The following is a 21,211-nucleotide window of genomic DNA, read 5'->3' as shown; positions in this document are numbered from 1 at the left end:
TTTAAAAGCAGCTTTTCTCCCCATTATTTAACAATGCTTCCTCTGTTGGCACCATCTTGGCTTTCTGACTTTTCTGAGAATTCTGGTGCACCATCCTATAAAAAAATGTGGCTACTTCCCTGCTTTGGATAGCAAGTAAAATTGAGAATCAACTGCATTGAAATATCTGAGCTTTTCTCAGCTTGATGATTCCTAGATGAGCCAATGTTTATCAATCTTGGCAACTTTAAAATGTGTGGACTTCAATTCTCCTCGCCCAGTCACTCCTTAAGGTATTTCTATTTTTCCCCCTCCTGATGATCAGTTGTTCCGACGATCAGTTGTGCCGGGATCCCCCTCGCTGACTTACTGCTTCACCCAGAAGGCTTCACTGAGGCCCAGGAAGGCAAAAAACAGAGCATGGGGAGGGGGCACAGCACACACACACACACACACACACACACACATGCACACACATACACCGCATGCCCCTTTTTGCCTTCTGGGCCTCAGGGAAGCCTCCTGGGTGAAGCAGTAAATCAGCGAGGGGGATCCTGTCTCAACTGATCATCAGAACAGCTGATCGTCAGGAGGGGAAAAAAAGAAATACCTTAAGGAGTGACTGGGTGGGAAGAATGCAGTCAGCGATGTTGGTCATGCATGCGATGTCATGCATGTGCAATAAGGACTGACTGGGCAGGGAGGGGTAGGCAGAGAGGGGTGGGGCCAGCCAGGGGCACGATTTGCCAGAGTATGATTCTCCGAACTGTGCAGAATCATAACCACCAGTTCTATAGAACTGGTCCAAACCAGTACAATCCCACCCCTGTATAACCTATAAAATAATGACTGGTACACATTGCTGCCCATGATGTGGATATATTGGTATAAAGTTGGGACAGACAATTAGCTCAAAGAAATGGCTGAAGGATTCAGTCTGATTATTTCTCTACATTGATAACTTTCAAGCATAATTGTGATATGCTTCCATTACGTTTTCTAGAAGGTATTCCCAAAACCTCTCCAAGTTCAAACATGTTTCCAGGAGGAATAAAGTGGACTAATTGCTACAGCTCAAATAAATTGATTATTTTTATCAGGCTTCTCCAATATAGTTACAGACTGCCATTTGACAGGGATGGTGGTGGTGGGTGTCTCCTGCTTGGATGAGGGGGGTTGGACTAGATGACTTATAAGGTCCCTTCCAACTTTGTTATTTTGTTATTAGTCTAGATTTCCCATACAGCATCAACATAGGCCTTTTGGCTGGGAATTCTGGTTCTTGGAGCCTATCACAAATGTAACTTCTAAGTTTGATCTGAAATTCAATTTAATTCTGAGAAATTTCACATACTAACAACTGACAGTGCTTTAAATAAGATTTGTACATATCTTACTAACTTAAACTACTATATAATGTAAAAAAATTCTTTTCCCTCATTATACTTTTATCTGTATCAGTAGAGAGCTACAGTTCTGAACTTGATATTTCTACAAGTTCTGTGGAAGAAATAAGCACCTCTAAGTTAAGCAAAGGTAATATCTAATTTTGTTTTTCCCAACATGAATTCTTCTGCTCGGTGCACCTTGAATAGCAACTAAACTTTTCATCCATGGGCTCTGAGTATGTTGACTGCAATTTTGTCCTACAGGTAGTCTTTGTTTAGCAACCACAATTGGAATTGGCAAAGTGAAGCAACCACTAAGTGAAACCATAATGCTGCTTATGATCTTAGTTCAGCTTAGCTTTGCTTTACGTGTTAATTTTGCAAATGTGAGGATTGGTTGCAAAGTTACTTTTTCATCACTGTTATAATTGCAATCAGTTGCTACACGAAACAGTTGCTGAACAAGGTCTATCTGTACAATACAGCACAACACGAAACAGAAAAGTCTTTTTGACCTATAAGGAAGAAACTGCGAGAAACAGAAGTATCTGTAGAGTGTGGTGGTAGAAAATAAATGACAAAAACCTCATTCTGTTGTTGTTATCATTCTGCACTTTAACGGTGGGGAGTATGAGCCTATTTGTCCTGTGATCTGAAAGGATCACAGGACAAATTTAGAACCTTTAAAAAATATGCTATTGTACTGAATTTAGACAAAATAATTAACAGAGAGCCTATTCAACATATGTTTTACACTGAATTAGAGACTAATTCTTTTTCTTTCTTTCTTTTTAAACAAGAAAGATATTGTATTCTTCAACTGTAATTCTTGAATTCCTATTGCTTAATCAAGACCATTCTGTGGCAGCACCAACCCACTCAGTAGCCTGAGCGGTGGGAGCTGCAGACCAGGCTTCAGTGGCAGTCTGTGAACTCCAATCCTCAGTGGGGTAAGGCTGTATTGGGACAGAAGGCACTTCTACCCCTTCAGACCAATCAGACACTTCAGGTTGTGGAGGTGCAGTGAATTAAGGGGCAGGTGCTGTCCATTCACCCTGGAACTCTTCCTTGGTAACTGCCTTCTCAGCTGCAGCTTGTTCTTTTTAATCTCTTCAGGATCTCAGTAGAAATAGAGATCAGGCATAACTTCCCATGGATGCTCATGGGATATAGTGCCATGCATTCGCAGGACTTCCCAAGCCAACACTCACCACATCAGACCAACTGAGTGAGCCCCTTGTTGTTGCAGGGAATAGCAATATCCACAAAACATAGGGACTAATCTGTATTGCACAAGGAAATGGTGGGAATGTTTACATAAGGTGCTTCAGTCAGAGGCTGATGATCAGCTCTTGGATCAGTGACCACCAAAAGGCGGGGTTCACAAAAAGCAGCTGGATCTGATTGGTAAACGTGCCAGGAGTGACTCTACCAGCAATTAGAGTTGCATCAGTAGCTGCAGCAAATTTCAAAACAGCACGCTGCCTAGTATTCCTGGGACTAATTCCTAGAGTATCCTATTCTTGTTGTATTGTATTGTATTGTATTGTATTGTATTGTATTGTATTGTATTGTATTGTATTGTATTGTATTGTATAGAGTTTAGTATTCCTATAGACTAATTCAAGTGGAAACTAATTCAAAAGCTCTATATGAAAAGTGCCCATTCTTTTTTTTTGTAGAAAATATTGCACATGAAGTGAAATATAATGAGAGACATATTGAAGGTGAGATGTTAATGTTTTTAAAAATTGTTGTTTTTGTCATTACTGTATTTTCATGAATTGCTGTTAATAGGATATCTACCCTCAGTTAAATGGCTTCCAAAAGATATTTTATTATTACAGCTTCTAGAATTGCAGTCCTGAGTTCTGTAGACAAGACTAACCCTTCCTCCACCTAGATCGTAAATAAATTAATACAGTGCAATGTCCATTTAATTATTCATTTTTGTCAAAAAAAATATCTGAGGCAATGAAAAAAAAATACTTAATCTTTGTTAACAAATTCTGTAGGTCATTACAGAAAAAGGCTCAACAGAAAAGAGACCTGAAATCCTGTTGACAATGAATGGTGTTACTCAAAAATACTCTGTATATGATAATGTTTATGTTGATAGATTATTTGACCTACAATATATACACATTTTTAGGTATGGATACACTTTTATTTGCTCTTAACATTATACGAGCACCATATTCAACCCACGCTGCATTTCTACCTCTTTTTTTAATACCTATATCATTCTTTTTAAAGAATTGATTGATGTTCTATGTCTTAATCCAATCTTCCTGAGTGTGTCCTATAAAATGCAAACTCCTATTATCAAATCACAGAAAACTATGGAAATGATTACTAAAGTTGAATCTTCCTGATTTTGTTTTGTTTTGTTTGTTTGAAGATATCTGTATATGCTGTGGAGGATTTGAGATTCACACTCAACATCCTTTGTTTCACGGAGGAATGTGTGCTCCTTGTTCGGTGAGCAGCTGATAAATGTGATCACTTTTGCTTCTGTTCTTTTAGCTTGAGCCATACCTCTTCATCCAACAGAGTGAATCTTTCTGCTGGCCCTAGAATGTAAGAATTACTAGCCATGGCAGAGAAGCTATCTTCTTCTATGGCACAGAGATGCACTATCTGAAACCCAGAGACTGCAGAAATATCCAAAAGACTTCAAAACTTGTTTTTTGCCACTGTGGTGTTTTACGTGGTTAACTGGAGATTAAGCAATCCTATTTATTGGTCCAGCAGACAGAATGGGAGAACTTGACACTACTAGCTCAACCTGACCAGCAGGGGGTGTCTTCCCCTCCCCTGCTGGCCACATTGAGCTAGTGGCATCTATTCATCATAGACACTCCAGTAGAAGAGGTTTCTCCATATGGCTCCTGTCCTTTGGAACATCTTGCCCCCTGGGTGAGGTCTGCTTCCACCTTCCTGATTTTCCATAAGAGCCCAAAGAACTGGTTCTGCCAGTTGGCCTGTGGTTCCAATGGGGAAGTTTCATGCTGGAGGTAGTTGATAATAAAAGATCTCACCTTCTCTCTGCATGTCCTGCTACCTCCCTCTCCATCTTTTAATTATAATTTATATTTATTTTATTTTATTTTTAAATATGTTTATTAAATGTATTTCATCATTTTATATCACTTTTACAGTCTTTGCAGCGTTCCAGCATCAATTACTCATATATACAATTATACATTCCTTTTTCTTCCTTCAACTTTATACTTTGCCATTAAGTTTGATACACCTCTTAAATTACCTTTACATTTAATCTTTACTTCTATTTTCTAACCATTTATACCATGTCACCCAGACCAATAATATTCCATTTCCCCTCTTTCTTTTAATTCTAATGTTAGCCTGTCCAACTCCACACAATCTAACACCTTTTTCATCACCATTTCCTCAGAGGGCGTGCTGTCCTGTTTCCAGTTTTGCGCATACACAATTTTGGCTGCAGTCATTGTGTGCGATATAATATATTGAATGTTTTTACTGTAGTTTCCTCTTATTATCCCTAGTAGAAATAGTTTGAGTTTTAACTCAATTCATTGACTCGTGATTTCCTCTAGCCATTTTCTTATTGTGGTCCAATACTTCCTAGCTTCCGAACAAGACCACCACATATGAAAAAAATGTGCCTTGGTTGTGTTTACATTTCCAACATTCCGCAGATGTATTTGGAAACATTTTCACCAATCTAGCTGGGGGTAAATGCCAATGATAAAACATTTTGTACAAATTTTCTTTATAAGCTGTCAACCTTGTTAATTTATAGCTTTTCCCCATAGTTTTTCCCAATGTTGTAATTCAGTGTTATAGCCAAAGTTCTTTGCCCAGGCTATCATGGTTTATTTGACCGTTTCTCCTTCCATTTTAAATTTCAGGAAATAGTTATATGCTTTTTTTATCATTTTCTCCTCCGTCCCTTGTATTATTTTGTCAAGTTCTTGTTGTTCCTTGAAAAAGCCATATTTTTCTAGATCCTTTTTATATCTTGCTTGAATCTGCAAATATGGCCACCAATCTATATCTATTCCGTGTTGTTTTAACTCTCGGTTTGTATTTAACTTCCCTTGGGCATTTAATAGTTCTTTATACCTTACCATTTTATCTAAGTCTAATACATTTGGGTATTTCATGGCCTCCATAGTTGATAACCAAACTGGTATTTTAATATTTTAATTTGTCTTTATTTTCCCCCAAAATCTATAGAACAGCATCTCTCACTTGAAGTCTCTGAAAATAGATGTGTATTTTACTTTTCCCTTCCCAAATAAATCCATGCCACCCTAACTGTAAATCATGGCCTCCTAATGTCAATATCCTTTTGTTGCTTAGATTTATCCAGTCCTTTATCCACATCACGGCTGCTGCTTGATAGTATAACTCCCAATCTAGGAGTCCAAAGCCGCCTTTACTTCTGCTATCTTGTAGTAGTTTTAGTTTTATTCAAAAAAAATTTCCTAGCCAAACAAATTTAGTTGTCACTTTATTTAGCTCCTCAAAAAATTTCTTACCTAATTTTATTGGTATTGTCAGCTCCTACAGGAGGTCGCTGAAACTGGTTCAATAAAACACTTTTACTCACAGTCCTGGTGTAGCAACGTGTTTTTATTTTGGCTTCCTCCAATAGCAGCAACAAATGGTAAGTCCGAGCAAAGCCAGCGCTGAGAGCATCTGCCTCTCAGCGCTTTTTATAATCCCTTTCCACCCCCAATCATTAGCTAACACCCACCCCTGATAATTACCCAACATACGTCACCCACCCGCATTCTACCTATGGTGTAAAAGCCCTCAGATAACACCTTCCCTTTACCCCAGGTCTCTCTCTACCCCGATCCCCCATATGACATGCCGACCAGCCGATATTATCTTTCAAAATGTTCCCCAGCTGGGCGTGTTGAGAAAGAGACAGGCATTTTGCCGAGATAGTTGCAAAATGCTGAACAGTTGACAAGGCAACCCTGCAGCCGGTCGCGCCAAACAGATGATCCATTAGTCTCCTGGCCAATAGCTACGATGACGTATCGAGCTTCATTTCGTCAGTAGCATTGGTGACACCCGACGGGGGAAAGAGCTTGCATTTGGGGTCATCAGCTGCCATCAACCCGGGGTCATCAGGAAGGATCACTTGACCCAATCTGGAGGACGTGACTATGTGTCAGGCTTCATTTCGGCCATAGTGTTGTTGAAGCTCGACAGGTATCATTTGAAATACGTATAGAATTTTTGGTAATACATTCATTTTAATTGTAGCAATTCATCCAATTAGTGATAATTACAGTGTCCCCCAAGTATCCAAAACTTCTTTTATTTGTTGGAGCAATTTATTGTAATTTATTGCAATTTATTGCAGTTTATTGAGGAGCATTTTGCTGACAAGCAGATTCCAATTTATTTAACCTTTTTAGTTATATGTATCTCCAATTTCCTCTCTAACTCCTTTTTCTGGCTATCCATAAGATTTTTAGCTATTATCTTTGTCTTGTCCTTGTTTATTTTAAGTCCTGCCACCTTACCAAATTCTTCTATTTCTCATATTAAATTGGCTCCTGTTTCTATGGACTCCTTTATGAAGAATACTAAGTCATCTGTGAATGCCTGTATTTTATATTCTTCTGTTTTATTTTTACACCTTTTATTCCTTGTCTAATACATGCTAGTAATACCTCTAATGAGAGAATAAAAAGTAAAGGTGACAGGGGACATCCCTATCTTTCACCTTTGGCTATACTAAATTTCCCTGTTGTTTCCTCATTTAGTATTACACTAGTTGCTTGGATAGAGTATATTGCAGATATTATCCCCATAAACTTTCCCTCAAAATTCATAGTTTTTAATTGCTGAATAAGAAACTGCCAATTTAAATTATCAAACGCTTTTTGCGCATCTAAGAATATCAATGCTGCTTGTTTCTTGGGATGGGCTTCATAGAATTCCAGAATGTTCATTACCATTCTCATATTATTTTAATAATCTTGCCTTTTTGGTAAGAACCCGTTTTGATCTGGGTGTATAATTTCATTTAATAATTTTTTAACTCTTTCTGTAATTATAGTAGCAAATATTTTATAGTCGGCATTTAAAAGCTAAATTGGCCTATAATTTTTAATCTGTTGGTGATCTGTGCCCTCCATTAATATTAATGTAATATATTCCTGGGACCAAGATTTTGTTAATTTAGCATCTGCCAGTGCTTCATTATATACTTAATTATACCTATACTTGAATACAGCTCATCAGTCTGGAACCCACGTCACATATCTGATATTAACACAGTTGAGAAGATCCAGAAATATTTCACAAGAAAAGTTCTCCACTCCTCTACTCATAGCAGAATACCTTATGCCACCAGACTTGAAATTCTAGACCTAGAAAACCTAGAACTACACCACCTTTGGTCTGATCTAAGTATAGTATATAAAATCATACATTGCAATGTCTTACCTGTCAATGAATACTTCAGCTTCAACCATAACAACACAAGAGCACACAATAGATACAAACTCAAGGTTAACCGCACCAAACTTGATTGCAGGAAATACGACTTCACAACAGAATGGTCAATGTTTGTCTACCTGACTCTGGTTTCTTCCCCAAACCCCAAAAACTTTAACCTTAGACTGTCTACTATTGACCTCATCCCTTTCCTAAGAGGTCTGTAGGGGGTGTACATAAGCGCACCAATCGTATCTACCGTCCCTGTACTATTGTTTCTTTTTTTATTTTTCTTATACATATCCATTTCATGTATTCATAGCTATGTTTATACTTATACCTGTTATCTTGTAAGCGATTGACAAATCAAATAAATAAATAAAAATAATTCCAACATTAGCATCTCAAGTGATTCTTGTATAGTTTTGTATAATTCCCCTGGGAGTCCATCAGGTTCCAGTATTTTATTATTTTTTTGTTTTCCTGCTGCCTCTTTTAATTCTGACAAAGTTATTTTATCATTCAATATTTCCCTTTTATCTCCCGATATTGCAGTTAGGCCCTTCTCCCTTAAATACTGCTTTATACTCTCTTCCGATATATCTTCTTGACTATACAGGCCTTCAAAGAATTTTTGTGTGATAGTCTTTTCCTGTTCCATCCAATAATGTAGATTCCCATTCTCGTCTAACAGTTGTTGTGTTAATTTTTTCTCTTTTTTAAATTTATATGACAGCCATCTCCCTGGTTTATTTGGGTGTTCAAAAAAATTGTGTTTCACCATTTTAAGATTTTGTGCCCTTTCTTCTTCTGTCATGAGATTTATTTTATGTTTAATTGAAGCCCTTCTCCTTTGATTTTGTCATTGTAGTATTAATTCCATTTTTTAAAGCTCTTCCTGAAGTGAAGTTTGTTGTTTCCTCTTTTCCTTGTTTCTTCTAGCTACATACACTATCATTAATCCTCACACATATTCTTTAGTGCAGGGGTCACCAACCTTTTGGACCTCAGGGACCACCAAAATCATAATTGTAAATCCTGCAGATCACTAATATGAATTTTGGCTGACGATGGCTTTCTGACGTTGGTGGAAAAGTAGCTCCCATATTCCAGAGCTGCAGTAGTCACAGGATTGGCCCTTTGGTCATCCCGGAGCAGCTGCTCCTCCATCCGGGTGCACCGGCCTCCCATGGACTGGAGGAGCTGCTCCGGGATGACCAAAGGGCCAGTCCTGTGACTACTGCAGCTCTGGAATATGGGCCTGACTTTCCCACCAACATCAGCAAGCCATCCCACGGCAGATTTCTCTCCCGCACCATTGGTCTTACCTTCCAGTTTCAGTTCGCGTGGCTCTACTCAAGGTAAGGTTTGTGCTTGGCTGAAGGGTGGGGGCCAGCGGGTGGGCAGGCCATGTGGGCGGCGCAGCCTTGTGTTCCCATGCAGCCTGGATTAATTGCTTTGGGGGAAGTGCTTTGGGGGGGACATTTATCTGAGGACTGCCAAAGTTTTTTCACAGACCACCAGTGGTCCCCAGCCCACTGATTGGTGACCACTGCTTTAGTGGTATCCTACAAATTTTGCAGCCTTGTTTATTCTTTCTTATTTTCTTTAAGGAATACTTCCAATTCTTTCCCCATCATTTGGACATGGTCTTTTTCTTTCAAAATCTTTTGGTTAAATGTCCATCTCCTTTTTTTTCCTGTCCTTTCCATCTTATTTTCAGAGGATTATGGTCCACCCAAGAATTTGTCATGATTTCTATCTCTTCTATGACTTTTCCCATTTCCGGGTTCATCCATACCTTATCTAGCCTTGACCATGAATTATGCAGACTTGAATAGAAGGTGTATTGGTTCTTTTTTGGATTTAAGTCTCTCCATGTATCTTGCAGGTTTAATTCTTGTATCACCTCAAATAATATATTTGGTAGTGTTTTCCTTTTCTTATTTTTATTACTTGTATAGTCTTTCTTAATATCCACCACTGCATTAAAATCTGGAGGTGCTTGATAATAAAAGATCCCACCTTCTCTCTGCATCTCCTGCTACCTCCCTCTCCATCTTTTAATTATAATTTGTATTTTTATTGTATTTTATTGTTACAGTTATTTGTGTTTGTATGGGGGTTTTTTTGCTTTAGTTTGTAAGTCATCTAGATTCACCTTGCAGCAAGATGGGCAGCAAACAAATAAGATAAATAAATGTAATGTCACATAAATAAAGTGAAAACAACATGAATTTTTCCACTATTTTTTGTATGTGGTCTTTGCATGCTGTTCAGAAACTTGCAGATGAGAATCCATTCTTTTTTTAAAAAAAATTTATTGGTTTTTATGACGAACATAGACAAACAAAACATAAAAACATCAAGCCATCTTCTCTCTCTATATATATATACATACAGTGTGCTGGTTGGTTTACAAATTGTTTTGTGCTTCCATTTCGTAGTCTTCAATTATAATTACATTGCATATATATTCTCATATTTTCAATCAAATATTAAATACATTAATATCATTGTTAATCATTTGACTATACTTTTATTCATTCATGTTTCATGAAATAATCATATTTTACTTAATTTGTTTTATAACAGTTCATATTATCATCTCAAATCTATCCTACAATCATTCTGTAGATATAATAAGAAAAGAATACATCTTTATATATTTATTATTTTCTAAGAATCTACATATTTCATTACCATGTTTTATTGTCTAACCATTGATAGAATAGATTCCAAATTTTATAAAATTGTTTATCATCTTGTTCTCTGATTTAAAATGTCAATCTACTCATTTCAGCACATTCCAATATTTTCTTAATGATTTCCTCCTGTGATGGTATTTTCTCATTTTTCCAGTTTTTAGCAAATACAATCCTAGCCGCTGTTAATACATTTACAATCAGGTATTTCAAGTCTTTACTATATATTTCAGGGAGAATTCCCAATAAAAGTATCTCTGGTTTCAAATCTATATGCTTTTTTGTCATTTTTTCCAACCATGTGTAGATTTTGGTCCAATATTTTTTAGCATCTGCACAAGTCCACCACATATGGTAATATGAGCCAGGTGTCTGATGACATTTCCAACATTTTTCAGATTTGTTCTTGAACATTCTTGCTATTCTTGTTGGGGGGAAATGCCACCTGTAAAATATCTTATACAAATTTTCTTTATATGCTGTTGACATTGTCATTTTATAATTTTGAGACCACAATTTTTGCCATTTCACTAAATCAATCGCATATCCAAAATTCTTCCCCCAAGCAATCATTGTTTCTTTAACTTGTTCTTCTAATTTAATTTCTAATAAGTATCCATGCAGTTTTTTAATCACCTTTTCATCAGTACCTGTCAAAATCTTATCTAAATCAGTCAGTTTATCGTAGAAACCTGTTTTAGAGTCTTTATCATACCTTGAATGTATTTGCGCATATGAAAACCAATTCATCTTTATACCTTGTTCCTCTAATTTTTGTATAGATTTAAGTTTACCCTTTTCATTCAATATTTAACCATATCTGTTTGTTCCTTTTTATATGTTATAGGATAAGAAAATGCTTCAATAGTCGATAGCCAGACTGGAATTTTCAAATAACATTGTCTTTTAGTCTTCTCCCAGTTTAACCACAGAGACTCCCGTATATAATGTCTTCTAAAATACCCCTGTGTTTTAGTTCCTTTATACCATAGAAAAGCATGCCACCCCAACAACAAATCATGTCCTTCTAATGTTAACAATCTAGTATTTCTTAATTTTATCCATTCCTTAACCCACATCAAATTTGTAGCTTGGTAATACAACTCACAATTAGGCAAACCAAATCCTTCTCTTATTTTGGCATCTTGCAAAAATTTTAACTTTATTCTCGCTTTCTTACCTTGCCATATATATTTCAATACAATTTTATTTAAATCTTCAAAGTAATCTTTTCCAAGCCTAATTGGAATTGTTTGGAACAAATATAAAATTCTGGGTAATATATTCATCCTGATTGTTGATATTCTCCCTATTAATGACAGTTGTAAATTTTCCCATTTCACCAAATCTAGCGCTATCTGCTGCTTAAGTTTGATATAATTATTCTCTTTTAGTGTACTGCATCTTGCTGTCAAATGTATCCCCAAGTACTTGATCTTATTCGTGACCTGAATTTTCAATAGATCTGCCAGTTCTTCCTTTTATCTTGATAGCATATTCTTTGTCAAAATCTTTGTCTTATCTTTATTTATTTTCAAACCAGCCACCTTTCCATATGCCTCTATCTTTTCTATCAATTTTGATGCTGTTTCTAGTGGGTCTTCTAAAATGAAAACCAGATCATCTGCGAATGCTTGCAACTTAAATTCTTCCTTTTTAATTTTCATCCCTTTTATATCCTTTTCTTTTCTAATATTTCTGTTTAGCACTTCCAAGGTTAACACAAACAACAGTGTGATAGTGGGCACCCTTGTCTTGTTCCTTTTCTTATATCAATAGAGTCTGTCAGTTCTCCCTCTATCATTACCTTTGCCGTTTGGTTATGATATATAACTTCTACTGCTTGAATAATTTTTTTAGTAAAGCTCATCTGTTCCAGCTGTAATAACATGAATCACCAATTCACATTATCAAATGCCTTCTGTGCATCTAGAAATATCAAAGCCATTTGTTTTTCAGGGTGTGCCTCATAGTATTCCAAAGTATCCAAGATTACTCTCATATTATCTTTAATTTGTCTCTTTGGCAGAAATCCATTTTGATCAGGATGGATAAAATTGTTTAAGTATTTTTTAACTCTGCCAATATTGAAGCAAAATTTTATAATCTGCATTTAGTAAGGAAATAGGTCTGTAGTTCTTGATTTGTAATGGATCAGCCTCCTCTTTAGGGACAAGTGTAATATAAGCTTCTGACCATGATTTAGGTACCTTCTTCTTTAACATAACTTCATTCATAACTTCTAGCAATGGAAGGTTCGATTATTCTTGTAGTGTTTTATAAAATTCTGCCGGAAGTCCATCTGGGCCTGGTGCCTTTCCATGATTTTGCTTCTTGAGTGCTTCAGTTAACTCCATCATCGTTATATTGCTTTCTAACATTGTTTCAATCTCTTTAGGTATCTGGGGTAAATTAGCATTCTGTAAATACTGTTTAACTCTTTCCTCATCAATATTCTCTTGTGTGTGTAGTTTCCCATAATAGTCTCATATGATTTCCTTCTTCTCTTTACTAACATAGCAAACTTGGTCATCTATTAATTGCAATATTTTCCTTGATTCTTTCTCCTTTCTCAATTTATATGCTAACCATCTACCTGGTTTATTTGCATCTTCAAAGTAGTTCTGTTTAGCACCTCTGATTTTCTGTGCTAATTCTTCTTTTTCTATTTGACCCATTTTATGTTTAATTATATCCATTTTTAACTTAATGTCCTTTTTCTGTGGCATTTTCTGTAGCTCTTTTTCAAGTCCTTTATACTCATCCTCTAATGCCTTAGAGGCTAGTCTTTTCATGGTATTTCTTTTCCTTGTATAGTCTATTATCAAGCCTCTGGCATATGCCTTCATTGTATCCCATACATTCTGGATTGATGTGTCTTCTTTTTTGTTTTCTCTAAAGAAGAAAGCCAGTTCTTTCTCCATCCACTCTTCAGGTTCTTATATACCTTAATCCAGTCGATTGGCTAGATAGCAGTAAAAACTCAAAAGTGGAAGAAAAGACCATAAACACACACAAAAAAGAAAAAATTGTTAAATCCTGAAAAAGATGGAAAAGTAAAAAGTAAAAAACTAAAAAAGAGAAAAGAAAAAATCTTCAAGTTCTTCAACACCTTAATCCAATTAAGAGGTCTCAGGTATAAAAGGATGCATAAGAAAAAAAGAAAGCCACCCACACACAAAAAACAATATCGAAGGTGAATAGAAAAAAAAAAAACAAGGGAGGGAGAGAGAAAAAAGAAAAGAGACTCCTCCCTTAAAAAGAAAAGGAAGGAAATAATTAATACTAGAGCTTTTCCTTTAAAATAAAATGCAAACATAAAAAATTGACTTCAAAAGACAAAAAGAAAGACAAAAACAAGTTCCAAAAGGCCAAAAATCCAAATAGCTATTATGAAAAGTAAACTAGTAAGGAGGGGGTTTGTTAAAGTAAGAAATAGCGCAGCTTAAAAAAATAATAAAAAGAGCACACTGCACCTTGTTTGATTATCCAAGGCTTTTGTTAAAATTTATAACTCTCTTCTCCAGAGTCTTATCACCTTTTTTTCCTATAAGCTCCAACACCAGAGCTGTTGATAGAAACCCAGAAGAGCACCTGCAATAATACTCTCCCGTGCTCCTCCCTCTATCTTATAAAATAGCAATGTCCTTGAAAAGAAGTCTCAGTTCTTTCTCAGCTTTGTCTGGTCAAGAAAAAGAGATAGAATATTTCCAAGCCTCTAGTTGGCAGTGTTACAAATTTTCTTTGCTTTCACTTTCCCCCTCCTTTTCCAAACAAAATATAATAAAAATTAATTAAAAAGGGAAAAAGATATTTAAAAAGATGACTAAAAGGGAGTCTCTAGCCTAGAATATTATAAAGTCAAAAAGGAGAGAAAGAATAGGTGAAAGAAGAAGAAAAAAGCAGTCCAGTTTCAAAATATAAAATCATGTGTACAAAATCCAGCAATGAGAAAAAAAAAATATTACTTTGACATTCCTGTTTAAAATTGCTGCTTAATCACTTCTGTCAAAACTTTTACAGATTCTTTCTTTTCCTTAGGGTGTCCTTTCAAATCTTAAAATAAAGAAAAAGTTCTCACCAAACCGGCACACTTTCTCCTTCCGTTCTCTTTTGTTTCAGAGCTGTCCCAAGTTCAGCAGCTTTAATGGCTGCCTCTTTGCCGCTGGCAGAAAGAGCTTCTCCTGGATCTACCAGGGACTTTGCGATATCCCTGGGATCGACAGGATGCACTCTTTACATTCACCATCTCTTCGGGACGGTTTAGATCCAAATGGACCGTTCAGGAACAAAGATATCAGCAGCGATCTCAGACCTCCAAGATCGCATGCCGTATCATCGGGACACCAGCGCCGCCCTTGAGAATCCATTCTTTAGTGGGTAGAACTGTGGCTTACTTTTCCAGACAAATCCATAGCTCTGAAATTGGGTTCTGAGCAACCCTGCAGACTCCTGTCTCAAAACTAAGCTGTGTTATAATTTAACCCTGAAATTAAGCTACTGCGGATCTGTTTTGCACATTTGTACTGCTTTCTTTTAATGTTTCATTTTATCTGAAAAATTAAGAACTCAGGCATATAAAAGAAAATGTAGGACAATATAGAAGGAATGTTTTTCCTTTAATGGGGTTCATTTAACCCAGAGACCAAGATACTATTATATTGAAGTACAAACTATAGGAAAGAAAGGTTTAAAGGAATGTGGGATTACAAACTTATGTATATTAGAATATATGTGTGATTGAATACAGTAGCAAGGTATTTGAGTAGCAACAACAGCAAATATTTGAATAGTCATATTCCTAGGAAGGTCAATAAAATCATGGGGTACAAACATGAGATAATGAGGCAGGACTATAAAACTAAGGGGATTGGAAAGAAGAAAGGGGTAACATTTCATGACTATTTTCTTTTTAGGGAGTTACTTTTGCTTTCTGAAAGCTCTGCTCAGCTCCCAATATTTTTCCTAACTTATCAGCATTCCTTGGCCTTCTAAATATTTTATGGCTAAGCTGATATTTTTAATTTCCTTGGGACAGTATATTTGAATCACAGGCTTTAAACTGACCTCTAATATTCTCCTTTAGTATTCTCTCTCTCCCTCACTCTCTCTCCCTCCCTCCCCCATTAACCATGGTATTCTTCAGGACTGTGGGGGGGACTGTGTTGTGTGTTTCTCCTCCTTCCTGAGGGGGCAGTTTAAGTCAACATGGAAGGGAATGTATCTCAGGCCGCTGAAATATCAGAAGCCACAGAGGCTGTCTCCAATTCTATTCAACAGGCTGTAAACATGAAATTATTGGGAGAAGTCTTCTATCAATACAGGATCAGGTGTTATCAGAATGCTAATAATACCCAATTTTATATCTTGATCTTGGGTCAAAAAGGCAATATGGCTAAGAAGCAATTAGTGTTCCTTGAAAATAAGACTAAAATGCACGTCTTGTAGATGCTAACTGAAATAGAAGATGCTAGTGTGAATGATCAGAGGTGTTGGTATTATTCATAATACCTATTTAATATTAGTACAGTAGTCATTTACAGCATCACTGAAAATGCATAACAACCCCAGTAATCCTTTCTAAGTAAACTATATTCAGACTTCACTTCCTATTTATAAAATAAGACTAATAATTTTAGCCTACTGTATTTTAAAGTGTTATTTTATGATTGGCTGAAGCATGTGTGTGTGTGAATTTTAAGTAAACAATAGCATGAATTATGTTTATACAGTATTCAGTAAATAGTATTATTAATTAAAATAGTATTATGTCCTTTTTCTTTTTATAAGGAAAGACTTTTGGAAAGATTCTTCCTGTGTGATGATGATGGGTACCAAGCTGATTGTACCATCTGCTGCTGGGGCAAATCTCTAATAATGTGTGATCATTCAGCATGTCACAAGTGAGCCATATCCAAATGCTACAAATAAGAGTTTAAAATGCTACAAAGTGTGAAATTGCAAGTCTCTGTTTTGCATTGAAACTTTAAATGGGAGGGGGGATAAAATATTCTTTTGTTTTACTTGATTTGATGGTGTATGTGATATCTTATTTATTAAAAATCATCAAAATGACTAAATGGGAAGTTGGACTTGACAGCAGTAGTAATAATTTACTATTACTACTATTGTAACGAAGGGTTGATATTCCACCTTAATTGCAGTTCTATCCAGTTAACAAAATTACCACCATAAAACCTCAATTTTTTCTGATTTCTGTTGTTTTTTTGATTCATCTCATAATAATCTATTTTGCTAGATGTGCTTATTTGATAGCAAAGTGATATGAAATAGAAAGTGGTGCTTTTTCTAATAGGGAAGGAACCATCATGCAAAAAAAAAAAAACCCCATCAACTAATCTTTGCGGTTAAGACTTGTTGGAAGAAATATCCTTTTGGATTCAGTTCCAAGTGGGAAAAAAGACACTGGAAACATGGAGGCTGCTTGGAAGGATGGTTTAACGGTGAAACAGAACCCCCAAGCACGTGTAATTCTGGGTAGCAGACCACATGGAGTAGGGAGAGAGATATTTATACCCTCTCTTGGGTTTTGAACTGGAGCTTCCTGATCATATTATATCCTATTGGCTGTCAGACTCCCAGGGATGGGGGTCTTAGTTAACTTTGTAGGCTGTCTGTGTCCCAGGCTTGGTAGAATCTTTCTGGGTGATGTAATGAGGGGGCTTTGGGCAATTCATATTATGGCTTAATGGTTTGTCTTGGCTTGGATCTTGAGTAAGGGCTAATCCTATCATCCTGGAGCTGAAGGTCTTTTGTCTTGTAGATAAGATGGCCCAGTCTTACAGTGTGCTTCATCCCTGACCTCTCTCCAGACTGTTGGTCTTTCTGAGGTTGGGAAATGCACACAGGAAGCAAGATCCAGCTGTTATTTGGAAGAGGGCCCTCTTACTCACACACATGTAGGCATACACACATTTCCCATGCTTTCAATTTAGAATTTAGAGGTACTCACCTTCCTTCCAAGCAGCCTTTGAGCTCAACACTCAAAACCCCTTTAAAACCTTTTTTCCAAATGGCCAAGGTGCAGGAAAACTCACCCACAGACTCAATGGGTCTGCTTGCCGGCAAGGGAATCTTACCTGGGCCTGTCCATTGGTTAGGTTAGCTTGGAGTCCCATCTGCTGGGCACCAAATTGTTAGAAGAAATATCCTTCTGGGTTCAGTTCCAAGTGGCAAAAAAGATACTGGAAACATGGAGGCTGTTTGGAAAGATGGTTTAATGGTGGACAGGACCACATGGCTTCGAGCTCCAAAGTGAAAAGGATGATCACATGCTTCAAGATGTTGGGTGAAGGAAAAGAAGAAGGGCTAAGATGCTGAGACCCTTAGTTTTATATCCTATGTTGGGCCCCACCTTAGTGTTTCCTGTTCCTGTGTAAGAAATGTATCCCATTGGCTGTCAGACTCCCAGTGGCAGGGGTCTTAGCTAACTTTGTAGACTTTGTCTGGACCACATGGCTTCACCTGAGTGCTGGCTGATGCAATCTTCCCAGGCCATGTGGTGAGATGGGTAGAGGGCTTTGTTATGTAGAATACTCTGGCCCAGGCCTTAATGGCCGGCCCTTTAACAAAGGTGGGGGGGGTGAGCTTCTGCTTCTGAGATGAGTTTCTGCTTCTGAGTTTCTACTTCTCTTTTTAGGGGAAATATCCTGCCTTCTTAGTATATCCTAAAATATTTCATTTTTCTAGGAGTGGGGTGGGTTTTAACTTCCAACAATACAAAATACCTCAAAGGTATTTTAATAGCACTTCATGGGACAAGTAAAATATGTTATAAAAAAGCCAGAAGCATTTAACAGAATGCAGCAAGGCTCGTTCAGGGAACACAAACGAGAAAATAATACTTTGTTCGTTTAAACAATTTTATTTTTAAATTTATTTAGATGCTTTTGTGAAGAATGTGTGGACACCCTTGTTTATCCTGGGCATGCAGAAGAAATAAAAGAAACAGCTACCTGGATATGCTTCATGTGTGCACCTCAACGTGTAAATGGATTGCTAAAGAGGAGAATAAAATGGCGTGAAGTTCTGAAACATTTCTATGATCAAGAATCTGTAAGGAAAAGCTCATTTAAAAGTGTTCAAGTATTGCTTGGCTTTAAATTAACTGTAAATTTTGTACCAGATTTTGCATAAAATAATTAGCTAAATTAATTGATTTCTGATAGGGATGCTATTCAGACAGAGATACAATCATTGTTTTATCAAAAGATGGTGCAAATATACAAAGCTGAACAATGTAAAATATCCTTAATTTAAATCAAGTGGCAGCACACACTTTCAGCTGGCACATTTTACAAGTATGAATTCTGGCTAGATAGATATCATAACTTCAAAAGCGAATAGGTATTTGTAATCCTTATCTCTCCTATGTTGTCCGTTCTCATATCCTATAAACTTTTATAGTTTTGAGTTTGAACATCTAAAAAATGCATCTATTTTTAAATTTTCAGATTTTTCAGAATGGCTGGTTTAGTTTCATAAACCTCCAGTACACTTGTAAGAGAGTAATTTCTATGTAGTCCAGGGTCTGGCAAATTATTTTTGCCCAAAGGGAGGCAGGTAGTAAAGGCTAAATAGAAAACAAAGTAAAAAGATAGCATCTTCTTTACTACAGTTAAAAGCACAATTACAAATTTACCTCTTACTCTGTGGTTACGATTTAATTCTCTTCGGAAGTCCATAAGGGGTATCCCGTCACCAATAAATTTAGATCTGTTTTTTTTTTTATGTTATCAAAGTAGCCAATTTAGCCTTCTCAGCAAGTTCCATCATCTTCACCAACCATTCCTCCATTGTGAGTAGGGTCGAATATGTCCATCAATCCCACAGAAAAACCTATGGTCTCAATTGTACATTAATCTTTAACATCTTCTAAATCAATGTGCATATTTGAATCCATAATTTTTAGCTTTTTACAAATCCAACAAACTTGATAAAATATCTCTTCTGGTTGTTCACATTTCCAACATAAATTTGAACTCCTTTTATATATTCTAAGCAATTTTGATGGTGATATATACCTATAGTAGATCATTTTATGAAAATTCTCTGTAAAATTATAACATAATAAAATAGAATAGGAATAACAGAGTTGGAAGGGACTTTGGAGGTCTTCTAGTCCAACCCCCTGCTTAGGCAGGAAACTATAGCATTTCAGACAAATGGTTTTCCAATCTCTTCTTAAAACCTCCAGTATTGGAGCATTTACAATTTTTGGAGGCAAGTTGTTCAATCCTTTCAACTATGTATTTTCAACTCATAGCCACATTCATATATGATTGGGAGAACATACAAAGATATATTTTATAAAGATTGTTAACATAAAGACACTTAAAACTTTCAAAAAAGGCAGATATAAAGATTTTAATAAACTAGCATAACATAAAGGTATGATAAAAATGCGCATTAATTAGCAAAATGATCTAACAAACAGCTTAAATTGTTATTGAACCTGATGTAGCCTTATTGTACTCATGTGATACATATAATAATTGAAATAACTATTTCTAAAAATAAGAGAAAATGTGTGAGCTTGTAATTGTTGTTATTGGATTAATATACAAATATTTGTTTTATTGATTGAGTTAGAACAGCCCTAACATGTGGATATATCAGCTATTGTCTCCATGGGAGAGAAAGTCGATCCATGTGCTTTCACTTTTTGACAATATTACAGAGGGTAAGTGAACAGGTACAGTAATATAGACATAGTTTTCTATCTACATATAGTAGAGTATAACTTACTTAGCTGACATGGCTCATTAGGAGCTGGCTGTATTACAAAGACATTTATTTATCAGTTGTGTTCTCAGCTGATTGCTCATTGCAGTTTGCATTTTACCAGCAAATGACTAGAAGATAGTGATAGTGATAAGGAATCAAACTCAATTTCATTGAGGGATTGTGATTGCTATGGGAGGGGCGGGGGGGCATGGCCATGGTGGGCATGGCTGGTGGTCATGGCCCAATGGGTGGGCATGGCCAGCTCGAAATTGCTTGCATCGGGGGCGCTGGGGGGTGTTGTGCAAGGCTGGGGGGGATAGAGTCTGGATCACATTCCTCCACCTGCTGCTTGGAGTGTCAGTACGGCAGTTGCAAGGCTTGGACTCATCTGCACTGCATGGACTGCAGACTCCCAGCTGCCTCTTGAGGACAGGAGTTCCCCGCCTTTCCCATTTGCTTGGCTCTTCGCAAGTGGGGCAGCAGGCAGAAGACTCATCCCGTATGTGCAGTGGAGTTAAAAAAGAAACTTGGAGGCTCCACCCCAACTCCACTACCTGCCTCCCCCACCCTTAGCCAGCAGCACCAGCATCAGGTTAAGGTAGAGGCTTGGGGGGAGGCACATGATCCAGCCTGCCAGATGCATCAGCAAGCAAAGACAGTGGGATGGAGGATGCAGGTGGGTGAGTGGCTGCCCAGCACTCCTAATGGGCTGAATCACGTGCCAGCCTGGCACTTGCAGCATCACAGACCCACCTGCACTGCATGTGCTGCAGAGCCCCTCAGCCCGCTAGGTGTTGCTGGATACTATCAACCCTGGTACACTCAATGTCGCCTATGCGTACACTGGGTGGGCTGTGGCCAGGTTGGTGGCAGCCAATGCCTCACTGTCTCCAAGGTGGCCCTGTGGGCAAAATCTGGGCCTTGTGTTTGACATGTCTAATT

General features: G+C 37.0%; 1 protein-coding gene and 1 pseudogene across 1 annotated transcript in view; one reads left to right on the top strand and one right to left on the bottom strand.

Annotated features, from left to right (window-relative positions):
- Positions 1 to 21,211, top strand: part of DNMT3L (DNA methyltransferase 3 like) — a 37,838-nt gene that overhangs the window by 5,784 nt on the left and 10,843 nt on the right. Inside the window, exons 3-8 of the mRNA XM_087937901.1 lie at positions 1,441 to 1,515; positions 3,050 to 3,094; positions 3,769 to 3,848; positions 16,313 to 16,425; positions 18,427 to 18,598; positions 20,135 to 20,225. Of these exons, the coding sequence (XP_087794027.1) occupies positions 1,441 to 1,515; positions 3,050 to 3,094; positions 3,769 to 3,848; positions 16,313 to 16,425; positions 18,427 to 18,598; positions 20,135 to 20,225 (576 nt within the window). The remainder of the gene's footprint in view (positions 1 to 1,440; positions 1,516 to 3,049; positions 3,095 to 3,768; positions 3,849 to 16,312; positions 16,426 to 18,426; positions 18,599 to 20,134; positions 20,226 to 21,211) is intronic.
- LOC113444716 (small ribosomal subunit protein uS2-like) lies at positions 2,139 to 3,034 on the bottom strand (annotated as a pseudogene).

This window comes from Pseudonaja textilis, chromosome 7, assembly GCF_049901715.1.
Source record: "Pseudonaja textilis isolate UNSWEBS1 chromosome 7, rPseTex1.2, whole genome shotgun sequence".
Lineage (NCBI taxonomy): Eukaryota > Metazoa > Chordata > Lepidosauria > Squamata > Elapidae > Pseudonaja > Pseudonaja textilis.
The sequence above is the reverse complement of the archived record's forward strand: the minus strand, read 5'-3'. Positions and strand labels throughout refer to the sequence as shown.